The following is a 16,884-nucleotide window of genomic DNA, read 5'->3' on the forward strand; positions in this document are numbered from 1 at the left end:
ATAGTCCTTTTGTCCCCTTGCTTGAAAATGAGAAGCTCCATCTCAAGGGGGAATAATTTAAAATGGAGAGACTCCCTGTCTTTGGCTCTCATCTATTGTCAGTTTCTCTGGCAGAGCGCAGCACTGACCCCGTTACCATCTATTTATCTTTTCTGCAGTAAAAAGCAAACCAGTAATCAAATGAGGCATTTGTGTGAGTTTCTTCCCACAATTAGCTAATTAAACCTTCATTTGATCCAAGCCTTTTTATTTACTTTTTTAATTTGCTATGCCATTAAAAAAAAACCAAAACAAAAAAAACAGAACTGTTGTATCATACGAAGTTAAGGTTGAGAAGGAGGAAGGAAGAGGAGAAGAAAAATAAGTCTGCATAGGTTCCTTTACACAAAATACCTCACAGTTTGATGCTGTGCCTCAAAAAACCATTAAAAGAGAAAGAAAGGACGATGGAAAAGTAAAACCACCTCTGAGGCGGTCTCTAATTACAAAACCCATTCTGCTGTCGTCCTGTACAAATGAAATGCTCAAGCAGCATTTTTGCAAATACATATTTAATTTAAAATCACTTTGGATTTCCATTTCTAAAAATGATCTTCGTTCCTCTCCCCACTTTCCTTCACACATGCTAATTCACCCGTTTCTCCCCCGAACATCGTATTCCTCCTATGTTGAAGGACGATTCAGGGAAGCTGCAATTAATTTTAAAATTAATTATTATTCACTGGTTTGGAACTTTACTTAAAAAGCTAATTAGCTACTGTTTTTTTATCATTCCAATTTTACAGTGAACAAATAATGAAAAAGCATGCAGAAAAGCGTATATACAACCCAGCTCACTTGATTTTATTTATCACTGGAACCAGAAAATGACGAGATTCATGAATTGAATCTTAACTAATTTATATAGATCAGCAACTCAACTCTCAGAAACTAATACCAATACCCAATGTTAAAGCAATTTCTATTGATTTTCAATAGATTCCAAACTGAGTTTACTGCTGTATGAACAGTAAAGTCATCATGGCATAACATTTTAAAAGACAATTTAATCAAAATTTCACAAAAGCTCGACATTCCTCAGAATGTGAATTCTGAATCATCTTCCTGTCGTGCAGCCATTTGTGCCACCTGTATACAAAAACGGCTGCATTAAAGAGAAAAGCAGAAACTGTGACAAACCTTGAAGCCGCGGAAACCCGTCTGTTTCTGAACCACTCTCCGTGAAATCGAGGCTCTCACCTGTTGTGAGCGATGCGGTAATGGGCTCGGAGGTAGCGTCCCCCTGTATTGTGATTAGACTGACGGTGTATTCGGTGGACGGGAGCAGACCCTGGACCAGCGACCGCGTCTTGGAGCCGTCCAGCGTCACCTTAGAGGTGTCCGTCCCGTCGGCGGAGCTGTAGCTCAGAATGAAGAGGTCGGCGGGCGGCGCCGGGGCGCTCCACGCCACCGACACCGAGTCCGAAGTCACCTCTGACAAGTAGAGGTGGGATACAGGCCTGATTCCTGCAGGGATGCGGGTTTAAAAGTCACCTCAGAGCGCTCAATGACAGGTTAAAAAAAGACCCGGCCCGGGGCAGGAAATGAAAGAGAAAAAAAAGAAAACAGTGGCTGTCTTTATGGAGATGACAGACAAGCCGGGCAGTGATGGATGGAAGCCGTCGTGGATGGTATAACAGATCGTTTATAATACAGAGGAGAAAATTAGTCTTGGGTGTAATCTTGATGGGGAAGGTGAGAGTCGGCGCAAAAACCACAGTCATGTGGAAGTAATGATTTAATTGGCCATAAAGAAGAGAAACTAATGAGATTATCCACCATTAAGATGAAGATGTGATGGGACTGTTCATAATAAGGAAATGGCAAAAAAAGATGATAGCAGCAGATGCTGTTGTCATAATGTCTGACCTGGACGAGAGACGATGTGATGAATATGAAACAGTGTCGCAGCTGACGCAGCAACAAATGCAAGAGGATTTGAATTTAATTAGCCATGTGTGGATGTATAAAGAAGAACGGAAAGCGTGGCACTGCTGACTTCTCCTCCTCTCTCTCATCCAGATTAGAGGCATCCCGTTGAGTTTCCTCAGTAATCAATCAAACTATGAAAACCAGCATTGTTTACACTGGCCTGCATTTATATTATTTTTGGTGAACTTCTGTCTCAAAATCATCCATCACCGACTATCTGCATGTTGATGTCGGGTGCAGTCAGCAGATATTAGCATCACACAGAGCGCCTAATCAATTAAAACTGACCTACTCATCCAACATGGCTATGGAAAGCAGCATAAAAGATTATTAATAACAAAAGGAGCATGCGTGGCATTGACGAAGATCTTTGATCAAGACGTCAGTGATGAGCCATCGACAGAGTTAATGGCTGCAAAGCCGGAAAGCTGCAGCAACAGAGCACAAATGAAAGGGTTCGGTCATAATGTGTGAGTCACCCTCTGCCGGCCTTAATGACTTTTTACATTACACACAAACAGGACTGAAGATGAAGTGTACATGGAGAGAAAAACATTTCTGGGAAAGTGAAGCGATTAAAAGAGGCCTATAATGTTGCTGTTTGTTGGAATCATAACTGTGACCAATGAAAGTTTGTGCTCAACAACAGAATTATTCTTCAGTATAGGGAAATCTGGGATCCATACTTTCTACAACCTGCCCAATACCGAAGGACACTTTATATATTTTAACCTGCTGTATGCATTTCTCATTAGTGGGTATGCTACTTGTGCTTAACATTCACATTATAATCTACTAATATGAGAACATTACTTAGGGTCAAAACAAAGATGAGCTGTTTGGAAATGCTAAACAGCTTTACGAATTATCCTGTAGGTCAAATTTACTCAATGAGCTGTTAACTTCTTCAATGAGAGTTGTGAAATGTGACGTTTCTGACTGCATTCAGTACACTATGGTGGAGTCATGAAAATATATCAAAAACTCTCCAAACAATGCTTATTTAGATTTAATCAGAGAAATTATTTTCTGACATCTGAAGTACTGTGGTCATATGGATTGACTGACTGGGATAAAGTGTTACAAAAATAAATTAAAAAAAAAAAAAAGCAAGACACATCCAGGCTCAGTATATTCTCATGATGTCTGAGAAATAGAATGCAAACATGTACAACTTAAGCAAATAATATCATGTTACTGATAAAGAGAGTAAATTAGCAGACAGGAATATTCTAAATGACAGAGGTGAATTGAAGAGATTTATTTTGTTCCATCACTAAAAGTTGACTTGAGTTTAGGCAGACAGATGCTGTGAATACGGCCAGCTGAACAGTGGATGAGAAGCTGACAGGTAATTCATTACTGATTGTCCTGATCTGTCATGATACCATCCTCTCTTCTCTTCCCAGGTGGTTAAAGTGGGGTTAGCAAAGGAGGCGCAGACAACAACAGATGATGATGATGATGATGATGATGATGATGGTGGCGAAAACTGCCACGATGACCAGAGTGAAGGAGAAAAGAGACGGCTGACGATGACAGCGGCGAGGAGAACAATGGCAAATCTGACAGCAGGTAAGCACACGCCACTCATTTTGACACCGCTCTTTGTGCGAGTGGAAAATCACATCAAGCTTTTTTGTTGTAAAAATAACAAAGAGCCAGCAGAGCCGGGGAGATTGACAGGCGAGCCCCACACTGTCAGCTGGATGGATGTGTTATCCAGAAGTCTGGTTAAAAAGGAGTAAGTCTGCGATCGGAAGGGAAGAAGCAACATCAAGCCGAGTGGCGCAGGCGAGACAAACCAAGGAGTGTGACAACAAAACTGGCAGAATGTGGTGTTGAACACGGATCATAAGAAACAGAAACACAAATACATCAAGATGTAAAACAGAAGTTAGGGAAACTTTTGCAACCAGCTCATTAGCTCACTCAAATAATTCACCTTGGTAATTGCTTCTTCTAAGTATTTCCAGGTCAGACACGCTCTCGTCTCTGTGACACCGCCTGGTTCATCACAGTCACCACTCCACTTCTCTGCACACCGCTGCTTTGTGCAGTAATTACATGCTCTTACGTGTCTTCATCTCTTTATTGTCATGAAAGGCTCAGTTCCAGGAAGGCTGAGAAATCCTGGGGAGCTTCTACAGCAACTCCCTCAGCTCGTGTTTACACACAGTCACGTCTTTTGTTATTTTTATAAAACAGGATAAGATGGAGATGGAAGTGACACAATAAGGTGCAGTATATCATACAGAATAACATTTCAGTCAAAGAACCAGGATGTGATCAGCCGAGGCATCATGAGGAGCACAAAAAAATATTGAATGATGATTTCTATTCAATATTGTTTTCCTCTTTCTAGACAGAGAAGTGAAGCGGCAACGAGCTGGGCATCCTGGGTAAAGGCATCGGCACACTGCAGCTTAGAGAAGTGGATGTGTGATCACAGTTAGCAGGTACGACTCTCACTGTGGGCCGATTAACACTGTGGATCCACAGCAGCTCCTAATACGCATAGTTAAAGATAGTATGAATAGGACGGGCTAAATGCAGGGAGACTATGACTCCAAGGAGATCAAAACATTGTGCTTTCAAAGTGTCTTATTTTGTCTTATTACGGGACATTATGAATGGCTACAGTAGAATTAATATGACAAATTAAATAGATATCAAGTTTTAACAGCCAAGACAAATCCCACTGATGTCTTTTTTGGGCCTTACTGATATTTTACTGATATAATACATGGAATTAAAAACGGTGAATTTAAGCTCCACAGCTGGGTTTGCACATTAGTAAATCTCACTGTGTTAGAGTCCCTGCCTCTGATCTCATTATTTCCAAATACATTAAGCTGTTGGCTACTTCAGTATATAACATGTTGCTCCTACCTGTGAAGGCGTATATGGTCGCCGCAGTGCTCTGCTGCCTGCCTCGTCTTGCTGCCACAGTGATGGTGTATTCAGTCCCGGGCTCAAGGTCCGTCAGAGTGGTGGTGGTTACATCTTTGGGGACGGTGATCTGGAACAAGGAGGATCAGATTCAGTGCAACTGCACAATACGGGGCCGGCTCACAATAGCTGGCTTTGTACGGTCTTCAACGAGATGATAGACCGTAAATATCTGACAGCGTGAGGCATCTATTGTCTGCTCAATGCCCATCTGTTCAGCTCTTTACCTCTGTAGTGATGCCAGAGGAAGATGTGTAGGTGACCTTGTAGTGGTCAATTGGGCCCTGGACGACTCCCCAAACCAGAGTGATGGTGTTGTCTGTGGAGGCCGTCACAGTCAGATCCAAGGGTACGTCCAGGCCTAACGGGGCGGGGAGGAAGACAAACTGGATCAGTAAAAGCTGCGGTGCCCGGAAACACTGTCAGCAGCAAAATGCAATTTTGCGAAAATGTCATTTTGCATGGGAATAAACAGCACTATTAAAGGCAAATCACTCAGAACCGACCGGTTTAAAAGATAGATGCTGAGGCAGCTTCTTAAAAGTGAAGCTTGCAGGGTTTGTTGCAGTGTTTGGGAATACATGGCTTTATGCTGGAGGATGGGACAGCAGCCAAGCTCAATGCTAAAATACGTTTTAACAAAGACAGCTTCTGTCATTCCATGATTTAAAGTCATCTCTAGGGTCACTCTCTGGCTCATTTTTGTGGAAAAAAAAATAATAATACTGATAAACTCCAGATCAAGACAGTGTAATTACAATTATCCAGAAGAAAAAATTAAATGAACTTCTTTCTCTCTCATCAATCATATTCCTAAAATAATAATGATCTTCATGACTTCCATGTTAACATGATTTGTTACAGTATTATATGTGTTTCTATAACTTCTTTTGTTGAGTTCATCCGTTCCGACACAGCTGACCTGCTCATGCTTATTCTCCCACTAAAGTTTCAGACTGCTGTTTGCCTGAATGTTCAGAAGAATAGAGCTTTTTTTTTCCCTCCAGGAGGGAAAAAATCAGAGGAGGAGCTTTAAGGAAGAGCCTGTTCATGGAAATGATGCTTTCAGCATCACAGACTTGTAGTAGCGTCAGCGCTGCAGCATGCGGGGAATCCAGGAGCTGTCATCGTATTCAGTAAACCAATTTGAGAGGGAGGTGGTGGATGTCGTGCATTTTCAAAGTGCAATAAAAGTGCACAGAAGGGGACCGCAGAACGAGTATCTGTCTACGGCAAATGGAGGCATAATTTTTTTCCCCCAAAATGTGAGATAGCTTCAACCATTATAACAACAATAAACTAAGGGAGAAGGGAAGACATGTTTGACAGCAAACTTGATGGAAAAGATTAGTGAAACACTTGCATCCACATCTTAAAGTAAAGGTTAAATGGAGTCTTTTTTTTTGCCAAACAAGTCAAAGCACAATAAAAATGCAAATAGCTTATCAAGCACCAATGTTAAAAGCAAGCCATGAGTGAGATGCTCTGCATCGATGCAGCTTTTAAAAGCTGTAATGGAAACGTTGACCTGTGCTCAAAATGATAAACAGTCACATGCTTCCAAAATGACATAAAATTCACCCCAAAATTGCTTCACGCATTTTTCTTAAAATGGCCTGTAATGGTTAGAATAGAAGTTCGGAGCCAAAAGCATCTAGATGTAAACACCAGAATATACCACTGTGAGATTTCACTTACTGCAGAATTGTTAAAAAGGACATTCAAATAAATGTGCTTTGAAGAAGATTTGAAGGAGAACAGCAATGACATGAGCTCAGGTCATCCCAGAGCATCGGGGCCCTCATGGCTAAGTATCCACAGTTTTTATTCTAGCTGGATGAATCATCTGAAAAGACCTGTCACAGAACCTCAGGCTACATCTAAAGGTGATTCAACCTTCAATCACATACTGAGAGACCATCCTCAAAGTGCCAATTAAATATTCTGTGAGGCATCTGACAGTGGCGTTTTGTAGTAGAAATAAGTGGTTATATTACATGTTGGATGAGGTTAAACCTGAGGGCAGCAGCTACAATCAAATGGATTCTTTGGTAAAGAATATTTGACTCACCTGTTCTGGCGTTCATTGTTGCTGGTGTACTCTGGTTGCTGCCTTTCATGGCGGAAATACCGATGCCATACTCTGTGCCTGGCAGCAGGTCTGAAGCACAAAGAGAGATTGAGGACCAGTGAGTAACTCTACAAATATAAAAGCCTTTCAAAAACAACAACAACAAAAAAAAAACATAGTTAAAATTGTAAGGCAGTGTGTTTTTTGGTTGATTTGGCCACATTTGTAAGGAGCATGCATTCGTGGTGAGCTGCGTGTTTGGATCACCCCATTCAAATGTTCTCCCATTATGTTTCTGCAGTCTGGAAGTCGAGTGTGGCGATTTGGGATTGCCTCTGGTTGCAGGATCTCATTTTGATGCCAATCAGGAACCTCTTTGTCAGTATTTTGGTTTGCCAGATGCTCCTAATAAGGATAGTCTGTTTGTAAGTAAATACAGACTTGACAAGAGAGTGTAAAACTCAAAAGTTCGGCTCATTTAAAAGCATAGTAAACATGCTTTCTTACAATATATAGTGCCAAGAAGCATTTTTACAACAAATAATAAAATGTAGTGTTTGCGTACTTCAAAATGTCAATCGTCCACAAAGTGTGTATCAATTGCACAGAAGAATCTTTTTTTAATTAAATCAATATCGTGATCATCAGTTTTCATCTCTATGATTTCTGAATGAACCACAAACTGCATAATTGATCAGCTTGAATCCACCGGGTTTCGCAAGAATGCAGAAAAAGACGAGAGATGAAAAAGTGGGGAAGTGACGGAGATGACAGGGATTATTCGCGGGGAGAGAAAATGAGAGTGACAGAGAGAGAATGAGATCGGAGAGAGCATCGATTGCAGTGGCCAAAGAGGATAACACAGGGACCTTTTTGCTTCTATTCTCATGCAGGCCATGCCCTTTTCCACCACTATGGCCTTTCAGGGGGAAAAAAAAAAACAAAAAAAACCCAACAAAACAAAAAAAAAAAAAAAACAAAAAAAAAAACACATCCCAGCTGACCCCTTCTTTCTGACAGGCTTTCAATATGCCCGCAGGACAACAAGCATTTCAGCAGATACAATCAGTAACCCAACAGCTAACTGTTAGCTCTGCAGATAATCCTGCCATGTAAAACACAGGCACTTCCCGGCTCTTTCAGCACACATCTGACACAGCGTGATAACACAAAGGGATTCTGGTAAAGAAAACACACTGAGGCAAAAAAAATAAATAAATAAATAAAAGAAAAAAAACACACATAAAAAACAGCCCTGCAGATGTTGCTGGATAAATAATTCAGGAAAAAAATTGACTGTGTGATAAATAAAAGAAGAAAACACATCACTTACCTGTGAGAGTAGTCTTCGTGGTCGCTCCCTCGTTGCGTGGCACGATGACTTTATCATACTGATCTCCTGCCAAAGTGCTATACACCACCTGGTATCCCTCCACCTACATCCAAACATGCATATTTAAACATTTACAACGCAAACCCGTTTGAAACCTAAGCTCACTGAAATGTGCGAAAATACAAGACATTAACAACCGGATGGCGATGTCTGTTCACTGCGCATATCATTAAATGGTTTATTTTGTTTCCGCCCAGTTTATTTGGCTCTTGGTCAACACGCCGCAGCTCTGAATCATGAGGATGAATACATTTGCGGTGCTAACAAGTATCAAGTCAGGCTGCCTTCAGTCTGAGGGTGTTGTTAGTGAGGCCCAGAAATATCACAGAGACTACTGAGTTTAACAACGTGATTTATTACGTTTGCATTCGAACTGAAACACCCAGTGACCGTTTTTTCGTCCGGAGAAGTGTTTTGTCCACTACTGCTATTGATATTTGCAGAGCTACAAGGAGGCTGACACACCTGCGCGCCATGATAAAGTGCTTACGGAAGAAAGGGAGGGATAAGAACTTGCTTTACTGCAGGTATTCGGGACGTGTCATGGTGTCAGAGGATTAGGAGCAAATTGGCTGCTGTAGTGACGGGGGAAAAAAAAACAACAACAACAAATATGTATACATACAGTGAGCTCAGTGATATGAGGGGCACCAAAGGTTGAATTTAGAGCTTGTAGAAGTAATTCAGGATAGTCCACTTTCTTTATTCAGCCAATCAATACCTGAAGCAACATTTTGCATGCTAATGGTATTTGTGTACCTTCTCCTTTACAGCTAAAGCCTAAACTGCATTTTTTTTGGAGAAAAGGTTGTATCATGTGTTGTAATTAGGTGAAATCAGGTGATGTAAATAAATAATGGGTCATATTTCAATATTATTAGTTTAACTGGCTGCACCTTGGAATGACGGTTAGAACTGTACAATGAGAAGACGTTGAATATATTCACGGCTGAAAGCTTTGAGTGATGCTTGCATGTTCTACCTGTGCATGAATCAGCTTTATCCTTGGAATTCATGAGACTTTTTCTGTAGAAATTGGATTAGTTCAAAACCAGTGACACAGCTTTGTCAGTGAGGCAGAATAGTCCAAACAACATATAGTAAGATGTTATGACGAATAAGATCCATGATATACAGTAATGAGGAAATGTCAGGCTGAAACGCAGCTGTCTGTCATACATTAATGCAACATTAATTCACCACATATTGTGACAAACACTTCCTGAACATCTAACTAGCAATAAAGTGCTAAAAATCAAGAACTCCTTCCGAGTTATTTCACCTTTACTGACATATGGATGGTCTTTCTTCATGATCTGGACAAATTTAATGATAGAAAAAAAAATCTGTGTGAATTTATATACTTGTGTTTTTAAATTACGCTCACAATGTGAAGACATGACATACTTTAGATTGTGCATGTTGATTGCGTTCCACTCTGTGCCCTTTTCTCAGTGCGATCTGGGGAACACCACTTTGTCTTGTGACCATAAGGTTTTCATAACTGTCACCTAATTTTCAGTCAAATTACGTTACGTCAAAATGGATCAAATCGTACATTATTCTAAAATTTGAAATCTATTTGCATTTAGAATATATATATATACAATGGAAGAATATATATATTTAGTAACAATGACATTATAATATGAAATACCACCACATAACAAAGTTGAATAACTGATCACATACTATGTAATCTTCAATCTACGTATAATTTGTTTTAACTGTAACTGGATGCTGTAATGGATCTGAATTCGTTTTGAAAAGAAAAGCGAAAGAAAATTACCATACAAATGAAGAAATTGTTGTCGTGAGATGCAAACGACATCGGCTGATTGTGCAACGTGGCTAAAAAGGCAGTCAGGATGAATCAATAAAATCTGATTCATGTCTCATTACCTCAGCCTCACTGTTATCCCACTCAAGCTCCAGCACGGTGGAGGTCTTGGACACGAGCCGCAAGTTCTTGGGGGCATCGATCTCTGAGAAGAACGATAAAGCTGACAATGTTGGGGACACAGAGACCAATTCTCAGGGATTGTGAATGAGCCAGCGTCAGCAGTTTAAACAACATCACACACAGATACACATCAAGTTTACAAGACTAATCTTCATATCATCATTTTTAATCATCCCTATAATGCAGGCTGCAGATCTTGTAACAAATCTAAAAATATATTTATTCTATAAACATACTCTGCCACAAACACATTTCATTCTGCATGTAACTGAAAAAAAAATGTTTGCACAAAAAAAGAAATGGTACTTTCTGCTGCACAAACTTCAGGAGAGCCAGAATTACGTAGCGCAGATGTTCACTACCTTACCGGATACAAATAAACAGGGTGGCGTACATTAAACCATATGTCATTGGTGCTGTGTGTTCACAGGCAGCCGCAGGATCACAAAACAACACTATCACCACATCTGCTTGCTGTCAGACCTCACCGGTCGTAAATTCGGTGGAAATGGATCCGCTCTCGTTTCCTTTCCTCACGCCGCTCACAGACACTTCGTAACGTGAGCCGGGACGAAGAACCTGTGGCAGGAAGACACGAAAAAAATCAGTAATATGTTGTTCATGTTCATGAAACAGAAGAGGTTGAGCGACAAACATAAAGCAGTTAATTTTAAAGTAAATATTATTCACCTCCTAAGTGCATTGTAATATATCTACAATTAAATCTAAACCTCAAAATACATGTTTGGATCCTAACCATTTCTTTGAAAAATACCAATTTTTTTTTCCTGTTGTGTTTCAGTTGAGGAAACTACATAAAGAGAAAAAAACAAAACAAAAAAAAACTGGCTTTTGCTTTTTGCCAGTAAAATTCACAAAAAAGTTTCACGGAGCGAAAGAAACACATCTCCAGTAAGTCGCTCTTTCACAAAAAGTCACTTAAAATAGAATTAATTTGAATTTGCTCCACGTTTCCAAACAGACAAATAAACAACGGTAAACACACTGCACTCTGCAAAGTCGGTAAAAATCATCACCAAACTACTTACCAGAGGTGTAATTACAGGACCGGCTGTTTTACTACAATACTTTATCTTGTGGAGATGGTACGTTTTCAGTGACTCATCCCGGCTTGTTGCTCACATATACCTGCAGAGAGTACTGGCTGAGTGTGGGCTGCAGGCGGAAGGTGGTCCGCGGCCCCTCTCCTCCAACCAGGCCGTAGCGCAACACGATCTGATCGATCTTGGCTTTGGGTGGCGTCCATTCCACAAAGGCCACGGTGTCTGACACGTCCCGCACAATCAGCTGAGTGGGGCCATCAATCACTGCAGGACAAAGACGCCTGATTAAAAAGTGTCCTTTTGCCACGATTAGAAGGGACGCTTAGTCATGAGGGAGGGGGCAGGATGTTTACTTTAAAGATGCTTCACGCTTCTGGGGGAATATCAATTTGTATTTCTAGTTATAATTAAAATAGGTTTACATGTTAAACTACAGTCTTTAAGCAAATAGAAAAAAATCTCATTAACATGTTGTGAGATAACTTTGCAAATGGGGCATTAGAAATAGGAAATAAATCAAATAGAATATAAGAAAAAGAAACATAGAAGTGGTATTGATCACAGTAAAATGTGACAGTATCGATGACAATAGAATGCAGCAGTTTGACGGGAACAGAATTTTAAAGAATAAAAGCCAAGTAAATAAAATAAATGAGAAAAACAAAGAATGCAACAGAAAAGAAAATAATGGAGACCTCCAGATTGTCATGACTCCCAGCTGATATTTTTCTCCTGAGACTTGATAGTTTTATAGCTGAGAATCACCCATCAGCAATCCAACTTTGTTGTCCGTCCATACAAATGCCGGTGTACTCACAGCTGTTAATGTCTAAAGTTTATACTTTGAGATTTTGAATGTAAAATGCTTCATAAATAAAATACATTATTGAAGATTGTATTGTAAAACAACACTGTGTCAAAACTTGCTAAAACTAACTAGCTAAAGTGTAACAAAATGTAGAAAATATAATGCATCAATTTGCAATGCAAAAATAATGCAAACTACTGGAATAGAATAGAATAGAATAGAATAGAATAGAATAGAATAGAATAGGAAAGTCTCATGTTATGAATATTATGTTATAATAATAATAATCAAATGACATCTGTGTGTATTCAGACAATAAACAGCCGTTTATACTAAGAAGCTGAACCTCTTAAATGAAGAAATCGACTTATACAACTACAAAATATAAAACTTCTCATTTGAAGAAAGGCTTGGCCAGAGTTTATAGTTGGCACATTATTCAGTCTTTCCTGAAGTTTCAGTTGTTCTGCCTTCGAGCTTCCACGGCGGTAAAAATGTGGATTTCTTATCTGTTAAAGGTGCTCTGACAGCAAATGAAGTAAAACTTATCAGAGCTGCCACACGCTGAGACAATGGGCTCTATCAGCGCACAGACTAAAATATAAGCTGAGATTCAAGTTTATTCATGCTGATTCCCACAAAACGGAAGTTAATAGGTGGGAAGAGCTGAAAACACGAACGTTTGAAGTCAGGACATTCACTCTCCAATGTCTCCTCATACTGTCATTGAGGGAGCGTTGCTGGCAATATGAGCACATTTCAGTCAAGGTAATAAGGGTGTTAAAGCAAGTGATAATTACCTCTTCATTTCCTTTTTTACTCATGTGACAAATGTTAATCTTTAACACTTCATTCTTTAGCAAATATCTGTGTTGTAAAAAAAAAAAAAATCGCTTCATTTGACAAGTGGAAGTCTGATAAATGAGAGCTTACGACTGAAATTAAACAGTGTTTATGCTGAGTTTATGCCACTCAACTGGTCATAATTAGCACTTGAATTGCGTTTGATAAAAACAAACACAAAAAAAAAAGAAAAAGAAAAGAAAAACCCAACACAGACGAACCATCAATGAATGTTTGAAGAATCCACAGACAAATCACACCACAATGGATAATTCAGCTGACATTCTTTGAAAGTGAAAGCCCCCTACTGTGCTATGATAGCAGAATTAATCAGTAATGGTGGCCTCAGGGGGAAACGCAGACTAACAGACACTTTCCACACACTGGGCGCCCTTCCTTAGTCATTCTTGGAGCATTTTTTGAGATCTAAATAAGTCCCAGACTCCACAAGACATATTGCAGGTCCACCCTGGTCCTTGATGTATCAGAAATTGGCCCCTTGGGTTCCGTCCTAGAAAACTTCCTGAGGAAGACGGTTCCCACGTCAGCTGTGGTCTCCCCGTGGTTTCCCACCGACTCCTCGCCGCGCTTCCTCCATCTTCAAGGAAGGATAAATCTTTCTTCTTAATAATTTAGTGACTTCAAATTTGTCTTTTCCTCTGACTTTATCCAATAAGGTGCCATGCAGTGGGGCCGCCGTGAAAAATTAATGAGAGCGTGCCATGAATTATTAATCGATACTTAATTACAACCTGTGAAATGAACAAAGACTTGACAGGAAATTGATGGCGTTTTGACTGCGGACATCAGAGGCTGAATGGTTCTAGACGAGATTTGAACTGGATCCATTTCAGCTGTCTCAGTGGTGTCAGCTGGGTGAGGGGTGGCTGCGAGACCTCCGAGGGGTTTATGTCTGACAGGCTGAATACGGCAGGGTGGCGCCCGCTGCTTGTCGTGCCGTGGGTGATATATCTTGATTTGTACTGCATCTTGATGTCACCGTAATGCAGTGATTGCTGATTACCAATGAGAAAACCTGGCAATTACGAAAACCCATTAATCATTTATGTTACCCTTGAAAAAAAAAAAGAAAGAAAAAAACAGCAATGACTTCTTCAAATTTGTCAGATAACTTGAAGAGTTTATTGCCGTTACAACACCTGCTAATAGAACATTTTTAAACATCTGTTTGTGGAAATAAATTAGTAACTACAGTTTTGCCAGTCGAGGCAGACATTAGGAACAACGAAAGCACTAACTGACAGCAAGATGCAGTCTTTCATTTAATTTTACATTGATGTTATCGACAGAAAATTGACAAAGATATCAACATTATCGGTTTCCTCTGGGTCTGTGATTTAGGGCAGATGTGTCCTGTGAATCCTGGACCTGCTCCCTGGGAGTGGAAAGACGTTTAGTGAAGGGTTGTGTTTCGTATGGCTTCAGCAGACTGCTGGAAATCTGGCATGTATGATGATATTTTATCTGTTAATATTATTATTGTTGTTGTTGTTGATGCTAGAAAATAGCTTATCAGTCCCAGAGGAAATTCAGAGCAAACGAAAACTACAGCGGACGCAACAGGGAGCGAGCATTTTGGGCAGTTTACCCTGTAGCAATGAATGCCGTAATAATGACAATTCAGAATGTAATAAAAACAATAACATATTACCTTTTCAATAATCTAATAAGAAGATAAAATAGTTTATCCCTGTATCAACCTGCTGCATTCTTCCATTCCTCATACATACGTGTGGTGACGGTGGCGGTGACGGGCTGGCTCCGGCCCTGGTCTCGGAGCGCCACCAGGTTGACTGTGTACTCTTCCCCTGGCCTCAGACCAGTCTGTACAAAGGATGTGATGGTGCTTGGCAGCTGGGCAGTCATCCCTCCGTCGTTGTCCTGGGAGGAAACAGAGAGAAGGTGAGATTAAAAAGAAGCTTGGACTCATGCGCACAGCACATTGTTGGTTTTAGAGTGTAAATGCCAGTGACTGTGTGGAACTTCTCTTAGCACAGATAAGAAATAAAACCCTCGCCAGAAAGACAAACATTGATTCATGCAGCTTGTAATTTTACTGAATGGCATGTTAAAGCCTTTAAATCGTGACATTTTTAATTAAGTCTGGATGCTTTTCCTGAAACTGTTTTACTTTGCAAAAATGGAAACACTACAGTGATATTTCCCCGGACCATATTCTGCAGAGGCAGCACTCTGCACATTTCCAAAGGCCTGTCAGTCATCCATACGGAGCACCAGCTATTCCCAGCTGTTCTCAGAGAGCCAGTGTTGCAAACGCGCTTCCTGCCGACAGACAGATGTTACACCTACTGCCGGTCCAAGATCCCCGAACGCCGGAGCTTTGAAGGCTGGTATTAAAGCAAAACATACAGCAGCAGCTTGCTACCTTCCTGAATCAAATCCGTAATTAGAGATGTAATCCATTTAATCACCTCTGCTAAATTACCAGGGAGGAAAGTAACACCAACCGTGATGTTCATACAACAGTCGGTGCTCAATCTCAATAATAATAATAATAACAATAATGATAATAATAATATAGTGTGAACATGATCCTGAATTAAACAAAATGAATTCCCATAGCTGTGCATCCTGCTTCCATCTTCTGAGTCATTTAATTAGTCATCTCTGTGCCATATAGATTACGTTTGGTGCTTAACTCAGTAGTTATCTTTCAGTCACATAAAAAAAAAAGGTATCAATCAAACATCTTATGCACATGCATAGGTTGTGGTTTAATGGGGTGATGAAGAAGATCAGTATACATGTTCGGTACAAATGAACTTTGTTTATTGGTTTTGTGGTGTGTGGCCGTGTTGGGCTGGAGTGTATTGTGTTGAATTGGAACTCTCTGCCTTTCTCAAGTATGTTCATCTAGTGGATAAAAAAAAACAAAAATCACACCTCTCAATACTGGTACTGAAAACTACAGCTTCACAAATAAATGACCTTTTCAATGTTCTCATACTAACTGAACACTGCTATTTCCAGTTGGGCCGAGTGTATGGTGTGTCTGCTGTACTGGATTACATTAAAATGTAGAAGTCTACCAAATGATTCAGCCATTAGGTGCACAATTAATGAGGTGCTGAGTTGCTGTGCGCTGCCAAAAACACATTGGTGCATCTTTGCATTATTTCTCAAGGTTGAAACTCAACTGCTTTTCCCTTATTTGGTGTTTTCGCAATGCTGCTTGAAAGCGCTGTCTAGAAATTGTCAGAGCAGGAATGATTGATGTTACATTGTTCTCTGAGCCTAACAATGCCCTGATAACAGGAGTGAAGATCCAAAGAGAAACGGCACAGTATCATCATTCCTAGACCTGAAATAATATAATTTATACAGACATCATCTCTGAGCAAAATGCCTCTTTAAATAAGAATTCCAATGACTCACTCACCATCATCACATCCTGAACTTTTTAGTGCCGTCTATCTACGTTTATACTTAAAAAAAAATGCTAAATCTACATAATTAATTTATACCACATCAACAGGTAACGTGTTCGCAACTCACTCCGGAGCATCCTCAACCAATCATGTTCTGTGTTCTGAGACAACGTCACTCTTATCTTACACTAAATGACAAGCGGCTGTAAATATCACACAGGAAGTGAAACATTCGGGGTTCAGAAAACAAAACTGTCCAGCAGACGACATCAGGCCGATGACAATAAAACATTTAAAAGAAACGGTTAAATTATTGAACATTTTTACCTTTTGGAATTATAATAGCACTCAATTTAGTCAGTTGCCAGATCACCAAGTGCGACTAAAAATCAATTTTGTCAACCACAAA

The 16,884-nt window shown here is 40.0% G+C and overlaps 1 protein-coding gene across 1 annotated transcript in view; it reads right to left on the reverse strand.

The window, feature by feature from the left end:
- Nucleotides 1–16,884, reverse strand: part of tnr (tenascin R (restrictin, janusin)) — a 77,389-nt gene that overhangs the window by 41,050 nt on the left and 19,455 nt on the right. The window contains exons 9-17 of the mRNA XM_030114392.1: nt 14,817–14,967; nt 11,500–11,678; nt 10,839–10,929; nt 10,290–10,372; nt 8,328–8,430; nt 6,995–7,084; nt 5,151–5,284; nt 4,864–4,993; nt 1,240–1,506 (exon numbers count right to left, since the gene is read on the reverse strand). Of these exons, the coding sequence (XP_029970252.1) occupies nt 1,240–1,506; nt 4,864–4,993; nt 5,151–5,284; nt 6,995–7,084; nt 8,328–8,430; nt 10,290–10,372; nt 10,839–10,929; nt 11,500–11,678; nt 14,817–14,967 (1,228 nt within the window). The remainder of the gene's footprint in view (nt 1–1,239; nt 1,507–4,863; nt 4,994–5,150; nt 5,285–6,994; nt 7,085–8,327; nt 8,431–10,289; nt 10,373–10,838; nt 10,930–11,499; nt 11,679–14,816; nt 14,968–16,884) is intronic.

This window comes from Salarias fasciatus, chromosome 18 (assembly GCF_902148845.1).
Source record: "Salarias fasciatus chromosome 18, fSalaFa1.1, whole genome shotgun sequence".
NCBI classification, from domain to species: domain Eukaryota; kingdom Metazoa; phylum Chordata; class Actinopteri; order Blenniiformes; family Blenniidae; genus Salarias; species Salarias fasciatus.